Source organism: Papilio polytes, unplaced genomic scaffold, assembly GCF_000836215.1.
Source record: "Papilio polytes unplaced genomic scaffold, Ppol_1.0 DF821067.1, whole genome shotgun sequence".
In the NCBI taxonomy this organism is placed as follows: domain Eukaryota; kingdom Metazoa; phylum Arthropoda; class Insecta; order Lepidoptera; family Papilionidae; genus Papilio; species Papilio polytes.
The window spans coordinates 792,178-818,018 of record NW_013528137.1 but is presented as its reverse complement, the minus strand read 5'-3'; the positions used below and the strand labels follow the sequence as shown (position 1 = coordinate 818,018).

The following is a 25,841-nucleotide window of genomic DNA, read 5'->3' as shown; positions in this document are numbered from 1 at the left end:
AAGAAAACAGTGCGGTGATGATTTTCATGCGTTTTCCTCATTCCCGCAAACGCGAGGGAGGGCATTTCAACATATTACTGAAATAGCATTTATAATCTGCCGGCCATGTAGATGTGTCGCTTCCCCGGCGGACAGGGGACGCGTGGGAGGTAGAAATGAGCCAAGCGGTATGCGGAACCGTCATATCTGAGGCCCATCAACTACCCAATTTATTGTTACGGCTCGTTCTGATTGAACCCTTTATTCGTTTTACAGAAGCTCCGCGGGGAATAGTATTTTCGTTATTGCTTTATGCCTCTCTGTGGCTAAGCTTTTACTGTTTGTTGGGTCTGAAGACAGTCCATTGACGTCTTATTGCCTCAAGAATTCTCTTGTAAAGCCCAAAGACGTAAAGTTTGAAGTTGTTTAGTTTTGAAATTGCCTTTTGCGTGTGGCATAGACATTGTTTAGATCCCACAGGCACTACAGAATGTTTGGAGCCTTGATATAAAGTTTTATTAGAGGTAACAAAGGATCGAGAATAGATTGGAATGTCAGGTACAGTCAGTTTAGCAAATGATTTATTTGGGTCACTTGAGATATTGTTTTTCATCCCTAGATTTATTGGATGGCATTAGAAATGTCTTCTAGAAAATACATTATTTTTATTTAACTTTACTTACTTCTTTATAGTCTTTGCCACGTTTTTGCGTGAGGTTCGAAGTATCGTTTCCGGCTGGCCTCGGTGTTGAGGATGTTGCTATAAATTATGAGTACTTAACTCGTTGGATATTTATACATCGTAAGTTTGTGCAACCAACGTACACAGAACGTACGTTGCCTTTTTATATCACGTATAATGGATAACGATCTTGAATTCGCTCTAAATGTTACCCTCGAGTGCTGTAACATATATTTTTGTACGAATCTTACTTCAAAAAATGTTTTACGATGGATTCATCTATACAAATATGTACGAAATGGTGTTTTCTCATTTTATGCTCTCTCTGTGAGTAAATAATTAAACTTTCTTTAAATTTTATTTTGCTACGCTTGTTTTGGCAATGTTCGAGTCGTTAAGCCTTATTTCATTATGTTTATGGTTTTGTTTACCAAATACTTTTTAGTTTTTGCCCTTGAGACAATTTTATGTGTGATAGTAATCTGGGAGATTGTCTCTTTAGTTAGGTAAAGTTCGACCCTTTAGGATATACATTTTAAATTAACCTTGTGTTTTCTTCTCTTAGTGTCATGTGTCAAGGTTCAAGAATTTACAGATCTCGCAGGGCGCCTTGAAATCCATTAAAAGTATCGCACTGTGTTAATGAACGCGTAATGTACAAAATATTTACATTCTAAAATTTAAGATAAATATTTTCAATAAATTTCATTCATTCTTTAAAACATTATATCACGATAGCGCGTAAGTAAAAGATTCCAATCATTTTTGCTATTAATTGCTATTATTGGGATACCTCAGTCATTCCTTAGTTTAAAATAACACTGAGAGAGACCGTTAATAACAATGATTCTGAGTAAAAGGAAATGTAGATGTACTAACTCGTACATGTCAAATTCGTCCCTATCTGTATAACAAACATTTGACTTTCCACAATGCGTACAACGCGGCTAACAAGTTATATGCGTACATTGGACACGTTTGCTGTCGCTTGCCGTCGCTCTGTCAGATTAGATAGCAAGCCGTGTTTGCATATGGTGGTCGTGTTATAATAAGGCCTAGTTTACACTGAAGAGAATAAGGGTGTCTTTTCACTGAGCCTCATATAGGACAGTAAGGTAGAAGTTCGTGATTACTGTACATCTTCAAGTCTAATATCATGAAAATAATTGATTGTTCTTCTTCTTGTTATAGTGCAATGTCACCTTAAATTAATACTACCGTCACATTTCATTACTCATTGTATCTATCCGTTTTCAATCACAAGATGAAGTACACTAATAACGTGTGTAATGTGACCTTTATTGTGCAGTAAAAGCTCTCTGTAACGACTACCGTGTAAAACTTGGCCGTAATCTACTTGTTGATGTGATTAACTTAGTAAATCCAGTTTACAACTTGACACCAGTTACGTTGTTATACATTAAATGTTACCGATAGTTCCCATTGCCCACATTGTACTAAAACATGATATATTTTAAAGGATAATATTGCAATCACTTTCGCTTAAATTTTATGAAGATTTGCTCTCTGACAATTCAGAATATGTCCAGTATTTTGTGTTTGTATTAGCTGTGGTTATTATAACGGTACTACATTCTCAATGTACTATGTAATTAACGTCTTTATGTTTGCGTGTACGGACATCATTAAAGTATTTCGCAATAAGCCTCAATGTCTTGCTAGAAATTCATTTTCCACTAGCAGCTTTACTCCAGGTACTTAAAACCCACACGAATCCGATGCAGTATCCGATAAATAAAATTTGTCGGTTTCAATTAATTGCGACGTGAGAGTAATTCGCTTTCTAGGCCAGTGCAATCGGATTTAATGCAGTTTGTCCGAGATAAACCGGTCGGATGGCTCGCGACTGTGGTTCCCATTCGCACCGCTCGGGATCCCAGCCAACATTTGAAATCGATAGCGATCGAATGTACAGCCTTAACAAACATCGAAGTCGATATATTTTTAATATTTACTTTTTGATTCATCGTATCGAGGACATGTGCTTGTAAAAATACGACGAATTAATGTGAGGCGATAAAAAACTTTTGCAACACATGGCGAAAATAAAATTTGCGGTCTAAATTCGAGCAGACAAAAAATATTTAGATAACATCGTCAAGTGTCGGAGAAAGTCGTTGAACTTTGGCTCGCGGTGTCTGAAGAGATAAAAGAATATAAAATTAAATATCTTCGAAGACGCGGGGGGTGGCTGCGACGCGGCGGCGCCAAACGCGCTTTTGGCAACCGTCGGCCGACCAGACATTGTCGGGGAAAATATCAGTTTGATATCTCCACGTCGTACTTCGGAAACTTGCCACAACGCTAATAAAGATATATTCGAAAGTTATATGAAAGTTTTTGGAAGTTTCTCCATTCTTGAGAGGAAACCTTTTCTGAATTTTTATACCCGTGTTATCAAATTTCTTTCAACCACATAGATGTTTTCAACTCTGAAGAATACTGCATTATAAGAACAAAGATTATCAAAAGAAGTATAATGTTTTAACAAGTTTGAACGTTCTTGTTTAAGCTTATTTTCTACATTGAATTGTGTCCCAGAGTCTCATATACTTATATTATATAGAAAATTATAGACGTTGTGTTCGTTTACAGACAATTTCATATGCCTCGTACATATTTTTGGTATTTAAAAGAGTCAAATTTAAATTCCATATTGATACAAATGGCGTCGCATCCGTTTCGAATCGTAAACAATACATTGGGAGTGTTTGGTATGAACTGTTGCAGCTGCGGTGCTGGGTGTTGTGTAAACAATGTCTTCACAATTGTATTGTCTATTCTATAATGCTCTGTATTTACAATTGTCTACTTTACAACATGATCCGTACTATCTTATTGTATAAACATAGAGTTAGGAAATGTTAAGAAGTGTCTATTAGAAAAAATACTACAGCAAATTAAATGTAATTGTAATATGCTGTAGTACATATTTTATCATTTTCCCTATTTCCTTTTTTATTATATTTACTACGGAGCGGATGAGATGTTTTTTCAAATCTTTTCCTTTGTCAAATCTGAGATCATATTGATTATCGAATATATTTATGACACTTATCAGGCAATCACTAAGTATTTAGATTTTCATGTGATACGATTTTTTCTTACCTCATTGTGTCATATGATATTTGTATTTGGTCGTACGTCATTTTAACCAATATTTATCTCCGATCATGTCTATAACTTGGGTATTTATTTATATTAAGGAATTAATATCTTTATCACTTCACAGGAGCCTGTTTAATCATTTTAATATTATTACTATAGTGGTTGTGATTATATATTAAAAAATGTAACTATATCGCTAACATTAAGATTATAATAATTAATTATAGAAAACACTTTATACAAGACCAGCTTTCGTCCGTGACTCTGTCCGCGTGGAATTAAAAATCATGAAAGCGAGTAGCCTATGTTGCTTTGACTATCCTCTTCGGTCATACCAAATTTTATCGAGATCCGTTCAGCAGTTTAGGCTATTAACTCTAACAAACATCCATCCATTCATCCATCCGTGTAAACTTTCGTGTTTATAATATCAGTAAGATTATATTTATACAAAAACCTTCGAAGTTGTGCGTAATCTTCCGTCACTTAGTAACACAATCTTGAGGCTTATCGTAAATTAATTTCTGTGTATATTGTTCAAATATTACGTAGTATAATTATATAACAGTATGGAATTCCGCGTATCTCCTACTAACAAAAGGAACTCCAAGACTGTGTTATTACTAAATGTATTTGTATGCTTACAATGTCATTGTTTTAATTCCTTGTTATTTGAAATACATTTTATGCTACATTATCTAACTATAGAGGTATATTATTATGGTAGAGTGAGAATTATTTGACACTAGCTGTTGATCGCGACTTTGCTTGATTGTGACTTTGAGTGAAATTATAAAAATTATAAAAACTATAGCCTATGTTACTCACCCATAACGTAGCTTTTTATTGATGGAAGAATGTTTCAAATCGGCTAAGTAGTTTTTGAGTTATTTCAATACATACAAAAATACAAATCTTACCTCTTTATAATGTTAGTGTAGATAATTCAACGTAAAAACAGGCGCAACAAATAAGCTTCAACTATTCCTTTGTAAGTACGATGCGCAGTTTCGTGTAATTCACATTTAGTGAATGAGTACACTGCGTATACAAATAATTCATGAAAATGAAAACATAAATCCCATCTACCGCAGAAAAAGCGAAAAGAAACTGTTGCTCAGAACAAGAATTTACGCGAACACGCGAACGGCCGTTAAGAGAAGTTATTGTCTATTAGATTGTTATTTAAGGGGTGGCGTTAGCATGACTAGCGGTTGTAAATCGAGTTATTAATTGAGGATTATGTGATCCCTACTTTATAGTCTGTCTCCCTCTGTTTTGCGTGCGCGATAATTTGCTCGTTTACCTTATAGGTGTAAACCTCTGTATTAAGATATTCACCTGTGAATGGCATTTCCGAGGTCTATACGCACATAAACAAAACTATCTAATGTTCTACTTTCTAGTATCTATTATAGAATAGAATATTTAAAATTTGTCTGGTGTTCTTGAGGATTTTATAAACGCGTCCTTTAGATTTTTAATGTTCATAGATAGTCTGATGATGATTTTCGACTAAAGTTTAGTTACTATAATAAATCATTTATGCCAAGATAAAGGTTTAATAGTGGTTTGATTAATTTGTTACCTTATGTAGTACTTATATTCTGATGAAAAACGTAACCAAACCAATATGCTATTGGCGTTTCGTTTTTATATCGAATACGTTTTTATTATGTTTTGTGTTTTCGTTTATCCTTATTTATGGGAGCTTGTTTATGTTTAATTTTTACCTGAAATTGACGGTTTTGTTTATCGAATCGTGTTTTTGTTCGCAGGCGTGACAATGAGAGAAAAAAGGGGAGGCGCTATGAGTAAAATGCAAAAGCTCAGAAAGCGCCTGTCCCTTAGCTTCGGTAGATTATGTGAGTATTTTACAATTGGCTATATATTTCTAAATTATGTTTTTATTTTATTAACAAATTATGAAAAATAGAGATCCCACAATTGCAACTTGGCTTGTTATTCTATCGTTACTCAATATATAATTTTCAATACCAAAATTTATTCAAAAAGGGTATTTTGTCTTTCAAATTATAGGTTCAAAATAGTGTAGAGACATTATAGAAATACCACACAATGTAAAATAAATTTAAAATAATCATATAATTGTGTAATGAAACGATTTATTTCGCAATATTTTTACGGTATGCATCAGAAATAGCATTATAAACAGATTGTTTGGTACACAAATAAACTCTATATTTCGGTTATGCGCTTAAATTAGAACATGTATCGGGCGTATTATTAAATGTTCAGAACATGTGACACAAAGCAGGCAAACAGACGTATTTATATTTGGATTACGTGCGTCGTAATGTTTATTGTATTATTACACTCTAATTAATTAACTCGTGATTTGTTAAAGGTTCATGTTGGGTTGCTGAAGTTCCCTATTTTATCATTATAATTATGTGATTCATTAGTATTAAATTGTATTATGTTTTAATATAGTAAAACTTAAGTTACGTAGTTAGGAAACGAATTATATGAAGTTATTAAACTTTAAGCGGTAATTAAATGTAGCTGGGAAACCGGCCATTAATGTGTTACATTAAATGAAGGTACTAAATGTGTGTTGCATTATAAAACTACTTGTGTGTAAATGGCAATATTAATTGAATTAAATGTTTGCAGATAAAAATAATGATAAGCCTAGTTGATAATAAATGAACAATGTCTGGAATTTTATCTATTTTAGTTACAATGGATTACATTTGATTAAGTTGAAAAAAATAGATGTGAGTGTGGTTTCTTTGAAATTAGGTATGTGTTCAGTTTAGCATTTATTCTATTATTTCAGTTGAAAAATTTACACAGAATATGGTAAAGCAGTAAATGTAAGCGACGTTAAATCCACCGTAAGTTATAAATGCAGACAGAAGGATTTTCACGTTAAAATGAAACGATGCATGAAAACTGTTTTGGTTAAACTTCTGTTAGATACTTTGGCTAAATGTGTGCTTTTTTTCTATTATAGAATTCTTTACATTGTTCAAAATTCATTATGCAATATAGACAACGGTTAAATGCTTTACAACAGCGATGTCGTAAAGTATGGTGTTTTATCCTTTCGCGGTACTCTACATGAAATAAAATGTTTAATTTGCCCCTTTAAAGATAGTGTGACCAGTCAGCCGAGCAACACTTTTGTTTGTTATAGGATACTACTAAATCACATGTTTATCATGTTGATGTTTTATAATTATTTATACAAATCACGACTGGAAACTTAATGAATGTAAATTTTACGTATATATAAAATTTTCCATAGCTCAGAAACTTGCTAATGATCCTAAGTTATTTATAGTATAATGTGGGCCCTATATATTAGATGGTTCACGCTCTGTTTGATGTGGTATTTTTAGTATCATGATATTTTAACAGTATTTAGTTTAAACATTATTACTCTAGTGATAAATTTGGTTCACCATTGGAAGATATTTCAGTTTCGCTTATTTAGTCTAAATTCTTCACAGTGTGTAGTTGTGTGTAGTAAAGTTGTTGTGAATTTTTATAATTTCAATACTATTTTAAGTCAGATGGGTTTGTTTATTTTTTTATACTTATTTTTTAATGTATATTAACTTAGTTGCAACAAGTTTTATTATGTAATTGATATCTTACAATGTTTACATAGCAGTTGATTGTACATTGATGTAACAATTTTCCTTAAAAGGTCATTTACCTTTTAAGATTCCACGTTTCCGAGTAGTACTCTACTTTGTTTTGTTTTTAGTGTTGCTACAACTTGTAAATTTTGATTATTTAATATATTTACAACCTTATATGCCATAAAGAAAGCGGATACAAAAAGAACCAGATACAAATTACTACGCTCTTGCGGTTTTCTTAAATGCATTTGTAAAATGGGTTACCTAAATATACATAAAAGTAAACAAGTGCTAAATTATCATGTATATCCACTAGGAAGATATAACGTCTTTAATCTCTTAATTACGTTCATCTATAAATTGTATTTTTAAACCCAAGATTTTATGAATTGTAAACATGAAGCGAAAGCGGCGAATAAATATCGGAGATAAAAAGTTACCACATCCTTGTCGTTTCCATGGAAAGATAAATGGAGTTTGGCATTCTGATTTATTGTACTGTTATATGTTTTGCGAGCAGACATTAAGACATATAGACAAGGCATGAATAAAATTTTTTCACTGGTACATTCTTTGAAAGGTACTATGGTAGTTGTAAAACATTTTACAAAATTATACAAGTTCCATCTATTGTTATAAATAAACGTAACATTGTCATTAAATAAAATAAAAAACATTTAAGTATTATTTAATGACACCTGTTGGTAATTAATTTTAATGTAATTTATTATAATGACATGTGGATCGTGCGAAAAATGTCTCAAATGAAGTGTCAACTATGGTTCTTCTATATTTTTTCAATCTCTTTGTTCACGATACATCGTTAACCATATAAAAACAGAGTTCCTCAGCCCACATAAGGAGTATCGCGTAACACATCGAGAACAGTTATTTTAAACGTTGTTACAACTGTGTTATTATGTTATTTTTATGGGTCGTCATTTTTAGCGCGTACCGCAAAGGATTTAGTAATTTGTTTACCGTGTAACAAGTCGGAGTATAACGGTCTGTCCCACCAAATTGTAAATTTTTTGATAACAATTGAACGTGTAAAATATATAGATTGTGTTACCTTATCTGACAGTGACGTCATTTTTAAGCTATCTGAGCCTCTATCACTTAGTGGTGGGACAGGCCCTAAATATAATTAAATACATGGTTGAAATAACCATAGATAATATCAAATGATTTGAAGTAATTCATTGACAATATTGGTTACATATTATACACTTGATATTTGGGGTAAAATAGACGAAAATAACATTTTAGTGTAGACTTATTACGATTAACTTGTAAATCATTTCTGAACACTAACGGAGTATGACGTAATGTAGTTATTTATTACTTTGTTTAGTTTGTAACTATTATCTTATCGTATTTTTATGTATCGGGCAATCGATACGGAACTTGTTATCACTACAGTAACGGTTTCTCTGTGCCGGTCAAATCTTATCAGTCAACGAATCCTGTGAACTCTTACGGTAACACATTGTTAAGTTTCTTTCCTGTTTTCAGTCGTAGGAATTTTTAATTGGTCTTTACGAACACAAATACTCACACGATTAAAGAATCGGAGGAATTAAATGGTCACTAAGAGAGACCTTTAGTGTATTTAGTTAGAGAGATCAAAGTAAGTTACTAAGGAGTAAAAGCATGGTAAGAGCATGTTATGTGGATGGATGAATCGCATGTAAGAAGGACGTTAGTTATGAGAGTGGTACCCCGGTAGAGGTAAACCTTAAAAGAGATGGATGGGTTGCGTGAATGATGACATGACCGAGAAGGGAGTGATGACTGAGATGACGGATGATAGAGTTATTTGGAGGACAAAAAACCGGTGGCCCGACCCTACGGAAGTAAGATAAAGTAGGGGAGATAACTGATGATGATTAAACTAAGTTATAAAGTAGCCTTTACATGTTATTTCAGTCAGTGTGGTAGTTATAGGCGTCGTTTCTCATTCACTAGAGCAATCGATGTAGATGGAAATCGAATAATATTCAGATTTATTTTATTAATTACACATGTAAATATTTAACCTCACTGCCTAAGTAATAAGTACTTCGATGTGATTTAGGGCGGCATTTGTTTTTTTAACGAAGGCCGTTGAACTCGACCATGAGCTTGTATGTTTTAAATGTTACAAAACAAATCCTGTATTTAATTTTGGATTACATTCAAGAAAAAAAATAGTTGTTGATTTCAAATGACCAGAATTAACTTTATTACTTGCGGTGTTTAAACATATCTTCTGGATAGAAGTTATCTTTTTGCTAAGAAGCATTGACATTGTATGTACTCTTATATACGTCTCTATCAGTGTTATATGTGCTTTCAGTCGTTTTACTAGGACATTAACGACATCTTGCCTTGTTTACAGGATGAGTAATATCTCGTAGTAAAGATGTTTGCAGTAAGTCGATATTTCTGACCGAGAAATAAAGCAAAAGTTGATGATAAAAGCGTCGCTGGCCGTCTGTCTCATTAACGTTATTTAGTTCCCGCGGGCGAAAGTAATTAGTACATTGCGAGCGACGCCGCGACGGCGACGCGAACGGCTCGCTGTTTAACGAACACGATAAAAATGTTTTCATTTTTAATTAAAAATACAATGTAATTATTATTTAAGTAAGTACCTACAGTAGGTATTTTCGATTCCAAATATTGAGTGTAAAAACGATAAAAGCTTGTCATGTAAGTTGCTGCAATACGGTAACGGTTGTTTCACTAAAATTTAAAAGATTATTTGATATTATCCTTTTACCGCATTAAGAAATATTTACGTTTGATTTACAAATCGTGTCAACATTATTGGTTACTGATGCGGGAAGTAAATAATGGTTTGACGTTACTCGTCACACAACATAAGGTTCGATCGCGTCATGCTCGACCGATATTGCCGAACATATAGGCTACATATGGGCTCTTGTATAGAACAATTCACGATCCTATATATGATATGATAGTCTATTCAAATGCGACAATCATTGCATGACGTTTGTTATACACTCGTGACCGCGGTACTAATGAGTTTTGTACTTCCAATTTTTGGTTTCTTTACGTGTTACAGATTTTTTAGTCATTGTGTTACTATATAATTTTAATGTATGGTGGCTAAATTCTGGGTTTGGTAACATTTAGTTTCGAATCACTTTCGTTTTTGTAAGTGACAGAACAAGTTCAGTATTGTGTGTATTAATCCAAAAACGGGAACAAAGTTTAGATTTGATATGGACGCAGATATGAGTATTATATACAGTTTATTACAGTTTAAAATTCCTGTATATTTTTTAACATACGTACATATAATTTAAGTATGTAAGGTAAGGAAGTGAACGGTTAAAAGTAGCGGGTAATTATGCAGGAAGTAGTAGCGACCTTCAATGTATGAATCATTTGTCGTGCAATGTATCAGAGCGGTGACCAATTAAGGAAACCCTTTCGATACATTACCGTCTGCTGCCATCAAATGTCGCGATTGAATTACTACGTGAGCTACATAACTTTTAATACCTGTGTTTACGCCGTCAGCTGTTCTTATTTTTGTTAAACAATTAGTGCAGATAATTGTTACAGTTAGATATATTTTTAAACAGTGTTTTTGATTGTTATTAATGAAGTAAAATGTGTTTTAAAATGTGTCTAGTATTAATTAAATAATTCATAAGTCACAATGGAGCTTGCACAGGGATAAAATACACCCAGGAAACTCATCTAAACTCTCCCACGGTACCACGATGATTAAATTTGCATATTTCTAGTTCTAGTTTCCGTAGTGAAGTTTCCTCGATGTTACTAATGCAGATGAAGCGGCTAAAACGATGTACTAGCTCGTAGGGCTGTCAACTTTCAATAAACTTGGACCCGAACATGCCAGATAGAGTGACTTGTGTTACTGTGCCAACTCTGACCTAAAGTGATAACCCCTTTTTTAAAAAACGTTGTAGTTGTTGGGGGGTTTAGATCTCAAAAAATCCCCTATCTTCCGCAAAAAGCGAACTATTAGGGGTTCCACGCGTTAAAAGTACTTTTCTACCCAGGAGAGGCAAAACTCACCCTATATTTCTAGTGTTGCGGAAACATAGAACCAAGCTGTCACAGTCTTTGCGCGGGTTTTGGAAGATTATAAAAATCAAGAAGTGGCAGCCCTACTGATACTTCTGGCTTTATGCCAATCGCTAGCATAACTTGCTAAAACATATTGTTTCGTCATCGGTCAGCCTTAAGATTGAATATTCTTAACTAATGTGCCAAGATTACCGTCTTCCGGCACTCCTTAGGGCTTAAGTTTGTCTAGTAAATGATTGATAGCAGACTTCCCTTCGTACTTCGACCTAGTTGCTCGCTGTCTCCGGTTGTATCCGATACTTGTTTGTTCTCTCCGATACTCATGTTACTCTTGTTGCTTTCTAATTGATTTATTATGGTATAATTGTGAAATGAATGGAATTGATAATCTGTGTGACGTTAGTGTAGCTCTCGGAAGATATGGGATTTCGTAAGTACTTATTTATTCAATTTTAATTATACCTGTGGTGGTTATTTGAAGTTGTGGAATTTTGAAATGATTGATAGGTTTAAATCGATTTTCTTCAAACGAACTAAACCCTTGTAATTTTAAAGGTTAACAAACTGTTATTTTCTCTTGCACTCTAAACGTTAATAGTTTATATTTAATTGTATGGTCGAGTGTTTAATTATTTGTACAATTAACCACTTCAAAATTCTGCCCCATAGCGTTTTGAACAAAGCACATAATTAGAACAAACAGCGCTACATGTTTGTAAACAAAGGTAAATGTGCGCGACGCTGTAATAACTGTATTTACATTAAACACCACAAAGGGGTTGTTGTTCTCAATGCTACTGTAAACCTATTAAATTGTACTGTCGAGCACTGACTTGGCTTTATTGATTTCAAGTCGACGAGTTGAAAGAAAATTTAGTGATTGACTGACGCATTTCAATGGTTAAAAAATACTTTAGACTTCTTCTTTAATGGCCACTTAACTTTTTTAAGTGCTGCATTTTGTTTTAAATTTCATCGCAAAAAAAAATCAGAAATATATTTTATGAAATCGAAATAATTAACTTCAAAGGTTTAAATATAATTTGGTTTTGCTATTTCGTCATAATTCGATAAACTCGATTCCGATTCGTTCCAAATCTCATGCCTAATACGCCTATTGTTATGGCGGTAATAACACAGCATTACATTACGTTGACGTAACTAAAGTGGCGTTAGACGCAAACAATTCGACTAATAAGTATCCGAACTCAGTATGCAGTAAGTTGTTATTAAAATACCATTACGTTGTACATTAGTGGGTTACGTAGTGTAGGAAAAACAAGCTCTCAACACCGTATTACCCTAATGGAGTTGTGACGGTCGCTCGATTAATGATAAAAGTAAGTAGTCATGATGAGAGACCCGCTGTCAATTGAAAAATAATTGTGAAAACCAATATCAGAATATTTTTAATGGTCCTCAGAGATATGTCCTATGTAAGAAATGTACTACAATTTGTTCCAGGAATATGGGTCCTAGCATACATAAACATTATGCAAGAACGAATCTTATTCTCCAAAGTCATATAAAACTTTGTATGCTTCCCAATTTTGTCTACATACCTCGTTTCAGTTTAGAAAAATCAATAGATTACAACAGAAAATAACTTGAAGTAACCTCTATAGAAATGTAACAGTCAACACGCTTAAAAGAAAAAGCTATATTTGTATAGATATCAGACAATAGGTCGGTCGGACAAAAGACCGATCGCCGGGCTTCACGGGTCTATCGGGAACAATACGGCATGTTCCTGTGCGGTCGTCCGGTTCAATGTTCCCGCTTACTATGTTAAAAACATTTAGAACTAAAGTCCTGATGTATATAAAAGTCCCCTTAATTTTAAGTTTTTGTTGGTGTACACTTGGTGTATATCTCTCCTTCTCTTCTTCTTGAATCGTTATTAAAAAACAAGGTGATATAGTAGCTTATGAAATTAATTGTAAAGTTGTCAATCAAATATCTAACTGCCGTGACAACTTTCTCAAGTCTAAATCAATCCATCATTCCGAGGCAGCATCGTTCGTGCGATAGAATTCTAAATACGGGCGTCAAAGACGTCAACGTCGAGGCTTATCGTAGATTTATTGGTGCTATATAATGTTAATATACGTCACAATACCACCTCGGATACTTCCAACTAGTTTGATTTTCGATAACCTGTGCCTCCGTCCGTTACGAGATTTGGTCGTTGAACTCTCATTGTTTCAATTTATCCACGACAGATCAATCTCGCTTGGCAAAAAGTCAAACGCTTTCAATATTAGATAATCTATTTGAATTAATAGAATATTGAAAGTGTTTCGATTTCACGATATCTGTTCTAATTGGACCCTAGTAACGACTCCACCACTATTTAAATATCGGAACGGATTAAACTTTTTTAGCTTTATTTTTTTTTTGTCTATCATACGAATTTCTTGGAGGCCAGTTGCAAGTTATACACTCGCAATGAAAAGAAAAACAAAGATTACACGCAATCGCAGTGACACAATTGCATGACTAACATCTGAGCTCGGCATCGAGTTGTATCGTTCGTTGTACATTCGTCCGAGACATCTTCACCATAGCTCCGATTGCCCTGAATTGTTTACTGCGGGCTAACGACTGTCCCTGACTGCGCTCTCCCACAAGGGAAAGGTTATTAACACCATTACTCTCGCCTCTTTATCGACGGCTACCGTTCTCTGCCTCGTTTTTTATTGTACAGTTAAAAAGTTATAGGATTTCAACACAAATATTGTCGTGCATGTTTGTTTTGAATTTGATTTGATTTGATTTGATTGAAGTTTGTTTGTAAAATAATTACCGCACTCAAAGTCTAATTGGATTTTGTGATTCCTTTAGTGACCAATTAACGACTTCTGATTTTGGTAAAAACAGTGATTGAAATTCCACTCGATTGGTGGCTTTCAAATACACGTAAAGGTATTCTAAATAACGTATTTGGTAATTTAAGTAAGGCATATCGAGAAATGACTTTACGATATCTGTGATTCCTATTGTATTTGCTTCATATTGTTTCGATCGTAGAGAGGAGTTTCCGATCCAGTGGAGCGTGTTCCGTGTAATATTGTTAATCGATACAAAGGTTGCCTTTCCAATACTCTTGTCACAATACGGTGTATAGTTTGATTTCATCCTTTAAGGTACTATTCTGTTAGTATTCGATAAACTTTAATTGTATAAAAAATGTGTTACATTTTTTAAAATGAGTTATTTCAATATTGTAAAAATGGGCACTATACTTTTAAAGGTTATTGCATTTAACATTCATGTAGTAAAGCGGTTTAATATTTAAAGTGGTACATAAATCGTTTTATAGGTGTATAGCAATAAAAACATTTATGTGTCTTATCATGAAATATCCACGAAAATGTAAATGCTTTTACATAAATTACTACTTGAGTAGACTTATTATATTACTGTTTTATACTTTACACTGCAATGTAATATGTTTATTAATTTTTTAGCATGGAGAAAAAAAGTAAACATAGTAACGTTAAAGGTATTTTTTTAACGTTTTAAATCTCCTTACTACAATTTAAACAATCAATAAAATCAAGTAATTTCCCCTATAACAAAAAATGTGATTGCAAATAACTGAAATTCGTGAATCGTTCATAATTGTTATCGTGTAAATTGTGATAAAAACCTTAAAAGGAGTTTCTCGTTTTACTCGTTTCGTTATTTGTTTATGTTATTTACACTTTATTCGCACTCTAACTGAAACTAATAACTACGCTAAGTTTATCTTATTGAGTGGTTGTAAATATTAGATAGCGCCAATTTACCATACATAAAAGTCACGTTTTCTACCAAATTTGTTTCTTTTTTCTACATTATTTATACGGCAAATGTATTCCTATAAATTACATGCATTTCACAAAGTTGATGTCTCGTAATTATTGAAAGATGTCTTCTCAAGCATCAAGAAAAAACATTCAGAAACTTTATTATCCATGCTCACTGAATATCCACTCAGTATTATTCTCCTTTTTATGGAATCAAATAAAACTTGCCGCGTTTCCTTGTCGCGATCATTTTAGATATGCCCTAAAAACATCATAACCCAGTGAAGCGATGTTTGCGCGACGTCTAACCTTTCCCTTTATTCGGGGTGTCTACTTGAAAGTGGGTCGAGTGACGTCACTTTATGGATTTCAACGCAACGGAAAGCTCAAGGATTATTTTCGAGTAATACACAATTTGTGAGAAAACATGCCAACAGTATTGAAAACGTCGCAATGGTTTATCAATTCTGCACCAACTTTTTAATACTATAATGTTTTATAGTATATATGTGTTCATATTCGCAAGTATTAAAGATCTACGAGCATCGTAGACCATAGACATTTCGTTTGCTCAATTATGTTATAAAAAAACATATTATTCCTACAGCCTCGAGAATCCCCAGTACTATTTTTTAGTATTTTCTCAAAATATTTTTAGGTTCGTTTAATTTACTAGCTTTTCTCCCGCCAATCCGTCCGCGTGGAATTAAAAAACGAAAGTGAGTAGCCTATGTGTTCTTCCAAGTTATTCCCTACACCAATACCAAATTTCATCGAAATCAGTTCAGGTGTATAGGCTACAAACTCTAACAAACATCCATCCATCTAAACTTTCGCATTTATAATATTAGTATGATTACTCATAAGACTTCTGGGTTGATGTTGGAACATAGATGAAACTCATTTGGAACATGTATATGCTGAGTTTTGCAATAAGCATTCTGTCTCTAGAGGGCAAGGGCAATATGCGCTCCAGCGCCAAGCTAATCTCATTACCAACTAGCACTAATTAAATATCCTCATTATCCAAACGTAACTCGAGAGATACGAGTATCTTCATCTACAAGAAACTAATTTTAAATGACGTTCAAGATGTCTAGAGAAAAGATAGACTAGACTATTTTAATATAATTTGTCAAATATAACGTAACGTAAAGTTAACTAAAATAAAATTTATCACTGATATTAAGATTGATCCAAATTATTTGGCAAATTTAAATTTGTACATATCATATCACATTTCGAGTAATTCTCTAACAAAAAGGACTTTTTTACTGCATGCGTTGAAATTCTTTTCCCTAAGGTAATTTTCAATGTGCGACAACTTAACATGATAAAGAAGTAATTCAGTGGCATTTTTTCGACAATTGGTAATTCAATGTATCGTATTTGTTTAGCATTTGTATAGAGTCCGCAATCACGTTAAGTACCACTCAATCTTAAAAGGACTCGGGATGGCTCATGATTGCGAAGGATTTACATAATAAGAGAGGCGAAATATTAAAATGAGGGTAACCGAATGAATGTTTGAGTGACTTAAATACATTTTATTTTTATTTCGGTAGCCGAAAAGATTTCCAATTTTTTTATACAGTCTTAATTCATTTCAGGATTCTATCGACTTTATTATTATATTGTTTGATTTTTTGGTTATATTCACATTTGTATATCATTATAAATGTTAGTATGTTCACATAGAACAATGAATAGAATGACATATGGTTAGTGAATCCCGGAAATGACAAGAGAAAAATACCATCTGGCTGCGTACAACCGGTTTTTTGTGTTTTATTTTTTTGGTCCGCAGTATACGACTTAACTAAAACTATTTAAAGTGTGGCCAGTCTTAAAACTGTTATAGTTTTAACTTATCAGGTTACATGTGCCTCTATTTTTATACGCTTCTTTAATGTTTACCTCTTGTTCTTTGGGATTAAAATGAAAAAACCTTTTTTTTATTATTTCACAAAAAGTAAATGTTGTTTTGCTAATCCGAAATCCTCTTTTGTTACGACGTAAAATCCGCTTGATTGTATTTTTTGCATCGTCATTTTTAGCTGATGTTGCAAAACGAATGGAAGGTTATTTTCAGTCGCACCGAAGTTGCGTGTATCTATATTTTGCAGGCAATTAATAGATACAGGGACCAAACTATAAGCCACAAATTGTCACACACATGTTGCTGACTTCTTACAAATGACCATCAAATTGTGAGAAAGAAAGCTGAATTATGTTACAGTTTCATATATTCAAAGATTTTTAATATAAATGTCACCGAAAAATAGTTCTAATAAATATGATAAAACATTTTTTGAATATCAGAAAAAATACGAATGTCACCAGTTATATGATTTTATTCCGTACAGAATGACAAAGCAAAGGAGACATGATTCAAACCTGAATCATATTTCTCGAAACGAGATATAGACAATGTCAAACGCAATTCCAGTGAAGTTGTCCGTGAATTGTTTGTTGTGTGCTATTAATTTTATATCATACAAGCTTTCCCCCGCGACTCCGTTCGCGTGGAATTAAAAAAAAACAAAAGTGAGTAGCCTGTGTCTTTCCAGATCAAATTCGTTCAGCCGTTTAGTTCACAAACTCTAACAAATCCATCCATCCATCTAAACTTTCGCATCTATACTATTAGTATTAGTATGATTAGTATGATTGTTGATGTTTACGAGTGATCAAACAATTATGCAGTTTGTAATTTAATTAAATTGAAGAATAACTATTAGATCTATTTTAACAACAATTTTATTCACAATCCATCAATTTTGAATGGAATCGCAATCATTGTTCATGATGACAATCGTATTATTTTAAACTTTAGTTTAGAACTTTATCAACTATTCGTATTCTTATTTCTTAGTTCATATAAAGGTTGATACCATTTTAAAAAGGTAAAAACTGCAAATGCAGCTAATTAAATTGAATTCGGATTGTTAAACGTAAGATAGGAAAGTACATTGCCTGTAAGAATTTCCCGCGGTAAAGCTAACAAGCCAATTAGAGGTTATTCAGCAGCATTGCGCCAAGCTGTAGAGAGCTGGGGCAGAGCGCCAGGAATGACCTAGTTCCCAGCTGGGGAAATGTCGCGTACCCTAGTAGTTGACCTATATCCCAGCTGGAAAAAGTGTTTCAGTGCAAATTCGCCGTCTTTTTTTCGCCACACCTGCGATTATACAGCCAGTTGCCGGTTATTGTTTGCCTTTTGAATACCGCTTGGTCGAAAGCATTCCGTTATGATGTGAAAATGGTTGTTTTGGTACAATAACATGTATTGATTTTGTTTAAAGTAACAACTTGCTGAAAAATTAATATACTTGTTGATCTAGATGTAAGGTAATCAATATCTTAAGATTAACGATTAATATTTTTTAGGATTCGGGTTTACTTGATTTTATAAAGCGTCATTATCTGCCTATGTCCTGAGGTTCGACTTAGTATGTACTATTATTTCATACATCTCTTCCATTCATTATATCTAAAATCACTCTCAGAGATAAAAATATCCTATCTTACGCAATACATACATTCTTTTATTTGGTCTTCTGCGGTTCTCATGTGGCGTGATGCCTATGGCAACTTAAATGAGTCACATAATTTATTTTACCATAATAAGTAACGTAAGATATTGTGTTCCCCTAAATTTATTGTAATACATATTAGTTTAATGGATATATTAATGGTTAGTTTAGTGTTTAAACAAACTATGCGTGTAGGAATCCGGCGCAGTGTGTGTAATTGAAACGCTCGCTGGCTGGGGTTAATAAATTGACCGAATTAATGTTGACGCACCAATTGAGGTTGCTTTGCATTACAACTGATGCATTCTATGAATTAGCAGCGGTCGTTTGTATATTATACAAAAATACCGAAGGAAATATTATAAGTACTGGGATTTTGTATTACAAAACAAACTTCTCGCGAAAAAGTTCGCGACCAAATGTTTCTTAGTGAAAAAAACATATTATGGTAAGAAATATTTTTTATTCTAAAAATAGATGAACTTATGCTTTTGTTTTTTTTTTAAATCACTAAAACGAGTGCTCTTAAAAGCGTGAGTCCGTATTAGAAAATCTCTGTATGACTTAGCTCGATAAAATCCTCTTTGATCCTCTTCAGGTGAAGTTAGATTGCAGTAGCGAATGCGGGATGTAATCCGTAGTCCGTACAGATGTGTCGATAAGCCGCGGATTGGGTACACGTATTGACCGCAACCGTACCCTCGTCAACTTTGACACTGGAACTTTAGATCTTGCAGTTAACACTATCGATTTAACTCTGTTAGGAAACTAATGTAGGACAAAGTTTTCTATATGTATGCAAATTTCTAGGGGAAGTTTTTAAAGAGTTTTTTGAAGAAACTAAAGTCATCATCCACTTGCCCTTATTCCTTGCGGAGGGTCGGCACAGTACGTGCTGCTCTTGCATACATCTCTATCTCTGAATCCACTTCTTTCTTAAGCATACCCTCTTTCACACAATCCATCCATACTTTCTTCGGTCTTCCTCTACCTTTGTAACCATCCACATTCAATTCACACTAAAGTCAAATAATATTATTAGTTATTTGTGATGATGAATAGATTCTCAGGAATTTCATGCATAAAAATATCTATTCCGAGTAATCGATTCGTCATTGCCATTAGTAAAAAAACTTACTATATCTAGTTTTTTTTATCATAAACATGTAATTTCGCGGTATTTTATCAATATTACATCATCAAGAACTTTACCTTTTCGTGTGAAATAATTAAAATGTTTGTGAATAACTGTTATGCTAAGAAACGGATAATCGTTACTTAACAGTCGTTTAGTGTAGATTTTGCATATTAAATGTATTTGCATTTAAAATTAAAACTAGGAAAAACTTTTCCTGTAAAAAGTTGAAATACTTAATTTCGTTCAGTTTTCATTGGAACTTCGCTAATGAGCTGCACAAGTTGAATTCACTTTAAAAATGTTACTAATGACTTATTTGACTGTCTGTCTGTCGAGTTTGCAATAAATTCAACACATTCCTTAATTACATCGTTAGTAATATAATAAAAATAAATTTGAACATTAATTAAATAATGTATAATAGTATGACTTATTTTATGCCTATTGTATGAATTTTACATTTTGTAATCATAAATATGTTTTTAAATTTCCACTTAGGAAAAATGCACAAAACTTTTAACAATGTAAATATTATGACGAAGTAACTTTCACTAACACAATGTCGGGTAATAACATAACTTGTTGCATTGCGAGGATGTCTGCGGTGGCACGGAATGTTAGCTAGTTTATTATTGAACAGTTTGCAATAGTTGGAAATAGACTGTACTGATTTGATAAGCAATGTTAAATAGTGTTGTGAAGTTACATCGATATATTTTGTTGACTTGTCATGTCATGAAGAAGACTTGACAAATTTAATTATTGTATACGAGTAACTAAGCTACCAATGAATGCTGCTTCATTCTTTTAGTTTCCAGTTTTTAGTAAGAAATGTAACTTAAAATATTAAAAATATACATGCAACATCATTATAACCACCGACCGTAGCCTAGAGAATGTAGAATTTAAATTGACACTGTCTCATACAACCCTTGCACTTCCACATAAATACATTTACTGGTACTTGCTCCTTGATTACAGGAGCTCTTTCTATTCTATAGTATCGTGTATTTTTATTTGTCTAAAATTATGAGTTCCCATCTCTATCGTAGTGATGTGTATTTAAAGTATGAGGCATTGTCGATTGTCGATGATTATTGAACCGCAACCGCGGCAAGGTCGCACCGCTCACGTAACGTTTCCGCAACCCGATACGATACCCGATGTGTGACTGCTCTAATGCAATACTGCATCGTATAACCAGTTTAAACTGGTCTATCGAAATTAATTCAAATATAAAGGCGTCAGAAAGTTCAAAGCTTTTAGTGACAATGTTTACCTATTTATTTTAGGTTGAAGTTTTTAATCTTTTTTTTATTATTTATTTTTGAATATAAATATGACAGATTTATGATACACATTGTGGTTGCTATTTTTTTTTTGTAATAAATTGGTAATAAAACACTAATATGCTACATGTTTCAAAGGACCATAGTAAGTTTAGGCTCAAGTGTATTTGATATTAGAACGTTACTTCTAAATACAATTCATAGAAGGTAATAATCTAATGTTTCCTTAATATACTTGATATTATTTATGTATACGGAACGGTCGTAGGTTTTCGAACGTTGTTTGCTTCGCCTTTGTTCCCTTCGAACATAAAACAGTTAAGTTATGTGTTATTATACTTGGTGTCGAATAGTTCCGAGTTGCGATCGACGTTTTATTACTGCTAGTATTTTATGAGTCACGTTTGAACTACACTTAAATACTGCGAGTGACAGAGCGTACACAAGGTGATTCATTTTATTACAAATATTAAGTTCTTTGTACTGTTAAAAAAACACCATGTATATAATAATTAAAATATTTTCATTAAATTCGCCATTATCTCCATCTAATAATAGACAATCTATAGCAATTGATAACTTTCACTGATGAAAAAAATCTAAAGAATGAATGTATGGGAAAAATAAAACAAAGCGTTTCCATACAATTATAATCTTTTACTGTCACGCGAACATCTTGTAATGTTTAGTAACAAGCTGTGTAACCTTAACACCGGTACAGCGCACGTGCTATCAGCTTATACCTAATCCGCTAATCCGACCCGGAAAAAACTAATAACCATTGTATTCCAATTGTTTGCATCGAGTTTAACGTTTGTTTGAGCGAATTATCGTCCGCGCAAGCACAGGGTGTTGCCGTTTTAATAACGTAATCAGATTTCCTCACCTCATTCCGTCGCCAGCGGTCCGATCGGATTCATCACAATCGTGTGCTCGCAACAGTAATGGACCGTACGCGGACAATATAAGATCCGTTTGAACGGGATAATTGATTTGGAGTATCCTAAAGTGGGGTTCACGAGCTGACGTATATTCCACGCCTCGGGTGGTCCGTTTTACACGTAGCTATACACTTCACAGCTGCACACGACTGGTGAGTGAAACATAAGATAAGCTCAGCAATTTGTCCGGGCTGTGCTCTCCAAGTTTTGAACCCGCACCCTCGGCTAGAATTACGTCACATCCCCCCCTTCCTATTCAGCTCCTCCACTTTGGATTTTAAAGCGTAAATTATTTGCTTGCTTTTGATAACTCGCTTGCTGCGATATCTGAATAGATTTCCAGAAAACAACATTTAAAGAGAAAAAGATTTTTCTCTTTAAATGTTGTTTTGTTTTTTTAAACGCGATTTTTGAAGTGTTATTACTGTTTGCAATATAAAATCTGGAAAAACTATAAACTGTCCGAGTAATTTCAATAAGGTTGTTCTTGAGACAACTGCTTTTGGTGATGCACGAAACGACCGCATGCATGATGAATGAATTCTCATTATTTTTTAATTTCAACTTGTATTTTGAAGCGTTGTTTTTACCTTTGTAATTCCAAATACGGATATGAATAAATGCGGAATTAAAACAACCTTCATAGCCATAATCACATCATTTTGTATTATTCATAAAAGTATTTTTTCGTAGTAATTAACGGAATTATTGTATTTTACTGTCGTTAGCTCGGTTGTTGTAATGTAATAAACTGAGTATAGAAAACCCTAAGTTCAATTTTAAACAGAGGCAAATTTTCAACCAACAATGTAAGCTGGTCAAAGATTGCTTCCTATCTACACGACTACGGAGCGTTATTGTAATCTTATTACGGCATGCATTGTATCGAATTAGGTTATGCGAGGTCGAGTGGGTTTATCTATGATAGTGCATACATGCAACATATACTGCAATTTTCAAGTTGTCTTCATCCATAATTCAGATATTGTAAACATTTTTCAATGTATACTTCCATAAACCGATAATAGTGACGGAATAAGCTAAGTAAAGTAGTGTTAAAATAAATGTGTATTTTGTGTGAGTAAAATGTAATACAATTTATGACACTAAACAGCTTACAAAACAAGAATATCAAACAAAATGGTATAGTTATAAATAAATACGCTTAAAATTTTGTTTACAAAACGTAATTTCACCTTAATCCGAACACTATTAATTTTATAATCATTCAATAATTAAAAATTCATAAGACAAAGGTAACGTGGAAAATGTGCAATACCCCTGAAAGCAGAATACGAGCTCCGGTTGATTACATTTAAATAATAAATGCAGTATCCACAAGATAGCTGTGTTTGTGTAGTATCGTCGATTGTTTACATACAGAGATAACAAAAAATCTAGGAGATACAACGACTGGGTAAATTTGATTGTAATGGCTTAGTGTAAGACAATTGTTTGCTTTAGATTGTGTACGTTATTCCTAGTTGCTATGAAGAGGTGATAAATTATAATAAGTTGGCAGCAACTTACGTTCTCTTTCCCATATTAGGATTTTTATCCAAAATATTTACCCTCTAAGTTTAATGGCGTGAAAATGTATAACCTAAAGTGTGACATAAGTGTAGGGCTTTTTATTAAAAAAAAAGAATTATTAAAAAATATGCTGTAATTGCTGACATCTTAGGCAACAAAGAAGTGTGTGTTTACGCTTTATTATAATAGTATAGATTTAGTTTCAATAACTAATCTTTGTAATATTAGTATCATTTTACATTCGTTTCGTATTTCGTCAGAGGAAACGCTGCCAGATCTGTAACAATAACAATTGCTAATGCTCTGTTTACTACCCCGATGTTTTGACTACCCAATGGATTCTGTAAGGAGATATCTTTGTTGTTATCAAGCTTTGTTAGCTCGTGGTGTAATATTCTGATAAATAAAGCAAAAAAATAAGAGAAGTTGCTCGAAATAATTTAATCTATATCTAGACTTCTATACTTATATTATAAAGTGGAAAGATTTGTATTTATGTATGTATTGGAATAACTCAAAAACTACTTAACCGATTTTAAAATTCTTTCACTGTTAGAAAGGTATTTTTTCTGTGAGTAACATACGCTATATTTTTATTATTTAATTTTACGCGAATGAAGTCGCGAGTATCAGCTAGTAATTAAATAAAAGAAATAAGAAGCTCGATTGATTTCATCTCTATCATACTTCACATAAGGATACAAAATTCAAAATCTTATAGGAATATCGGTATTTTTAAGTTACGTTATGAAAATATTCCATCCCGTGGATGTACACAAATTCAATAAACTTGCCAAAATGAAAACCGGGTCGCGTTCACCGGTTCAATTGAATTATGGGAATTTCCTTTTATATCGCACTCGATGATTCATGTGACTTTATTTCGCGCAATTGATTTATTTAACAGGAAACAATATGTGAATTTAAACAATATAACAAGCGTAGTTGTTTTGTTGCACACGGAAATGTTTAGATAATTATTGCGGTTGTTTTACGACACACATTTACTATGTGGATGTTCTTTTCGTTTCCAACTTGTAAATTCTTATCATATTCAGTAAATTAATATTACCCACATGTTGTTTAAGAAATACGTTTAACTAACTAAAAGTAACTATTCATTTATTTACAACTTTATTGTATAAATATTATAAATATCTCGGAGCAAGTTTGTTCGTTTAACAACAATAAGGAAGTGATTTAATTGTTCATATATTGATCTTATTTATAACCTAAAGCCGCATATTATGTGTGTAACGATCACTTTGTCCGATTCTGTATTTTATGGCCACTTATCTCCTCTTTATACACAGCTATTAATTTCATCTGTTTCGATTTTATGGACGAGGGAGTGGTTAATGCATTCCCCTTCGATAAATTCGCATTCCAAATTGCATTCATAAAGGATATTGCTTTATACAACGTAATATGAAAGATAGAGTTTGGAACTACTTGAAAGCTATATCTTTGAGTGTTTCTAAGTGTTTGTTATGTGTATTTTATTTTAATTATATTTATAACTAGCTGTTTCTCGCGACTTCGTCCACGTGAAATTTAAAAATGTAGCCTATGTTACTCACTGATAACGTAGTTGTTTTGGTGAAAACAATTTTGAAATCGGCCCAGTAGTTTTTACGTGAATCGAATCGACAAAAGTTTTTCTTCTTTATAATATTAGTATAGATTTTACGTGTATATAAAATATGTTTTTACCTTTTGGAAAAGTATATTACCGTTGTCTAAGATTATAGTCTTATAAGGCTATTGTATAATATTGTTGTTTTTTTAAGTATGTCTATGTATTAGTTAATTAATTTTATTTGTATGTTGTTATAGCAACAAAAGACGAGTCGGAGTGCGAGAGCGGTGAAGGTGGGTGCCGCGGCCGGCAGCAGAACGGTGGCGCGCGCGGAAAGCTGCCCTACAACGGGTACTCGGAAGAGTGTCTCGACCGCCTCGAACCCAACGGCAATATACCTCACGATAAGGACTCACATTATGGTCAGTATCTCTTTCACTTTGCTACCATCTATAACGTGTAAATGATTAGAATGCTGATTAGATGATTAATTATCTGTCATTAATGTCATAAATAAAAGGAGATACGGTCCTTGTCATTGAAGCATTCTCTTGTCTTCTCAATA

The 25,841-nt window shown here is 33.1% G+C and overlaps 1 protein-coding gene across 1 annotated transcript in view; it reads left to right on the top strand.

Moving 5' to 3' along the window:
• The window catches only part of LOC106109650 (cyclin-dependent kinase 14), a 62,365-nt gene that overhangs the window by 20,940 nt on the left and 15,584 nt on the right, over positions 1-25,841 (top strand). The window contains exons 2-3 of the mRNA XM_013291235.1: positions 5,569-5,655; positions 25,534-25,698. Coding sequence (XP_013146689.1) covers positions 5,569-5,655; positions 25,534-25,698 — 252 coding nt within the window. The remainder of the gene's footprint in view (positions 1-5,568; positions 5,656-25,533; positions 25,699-25,841) is intronic.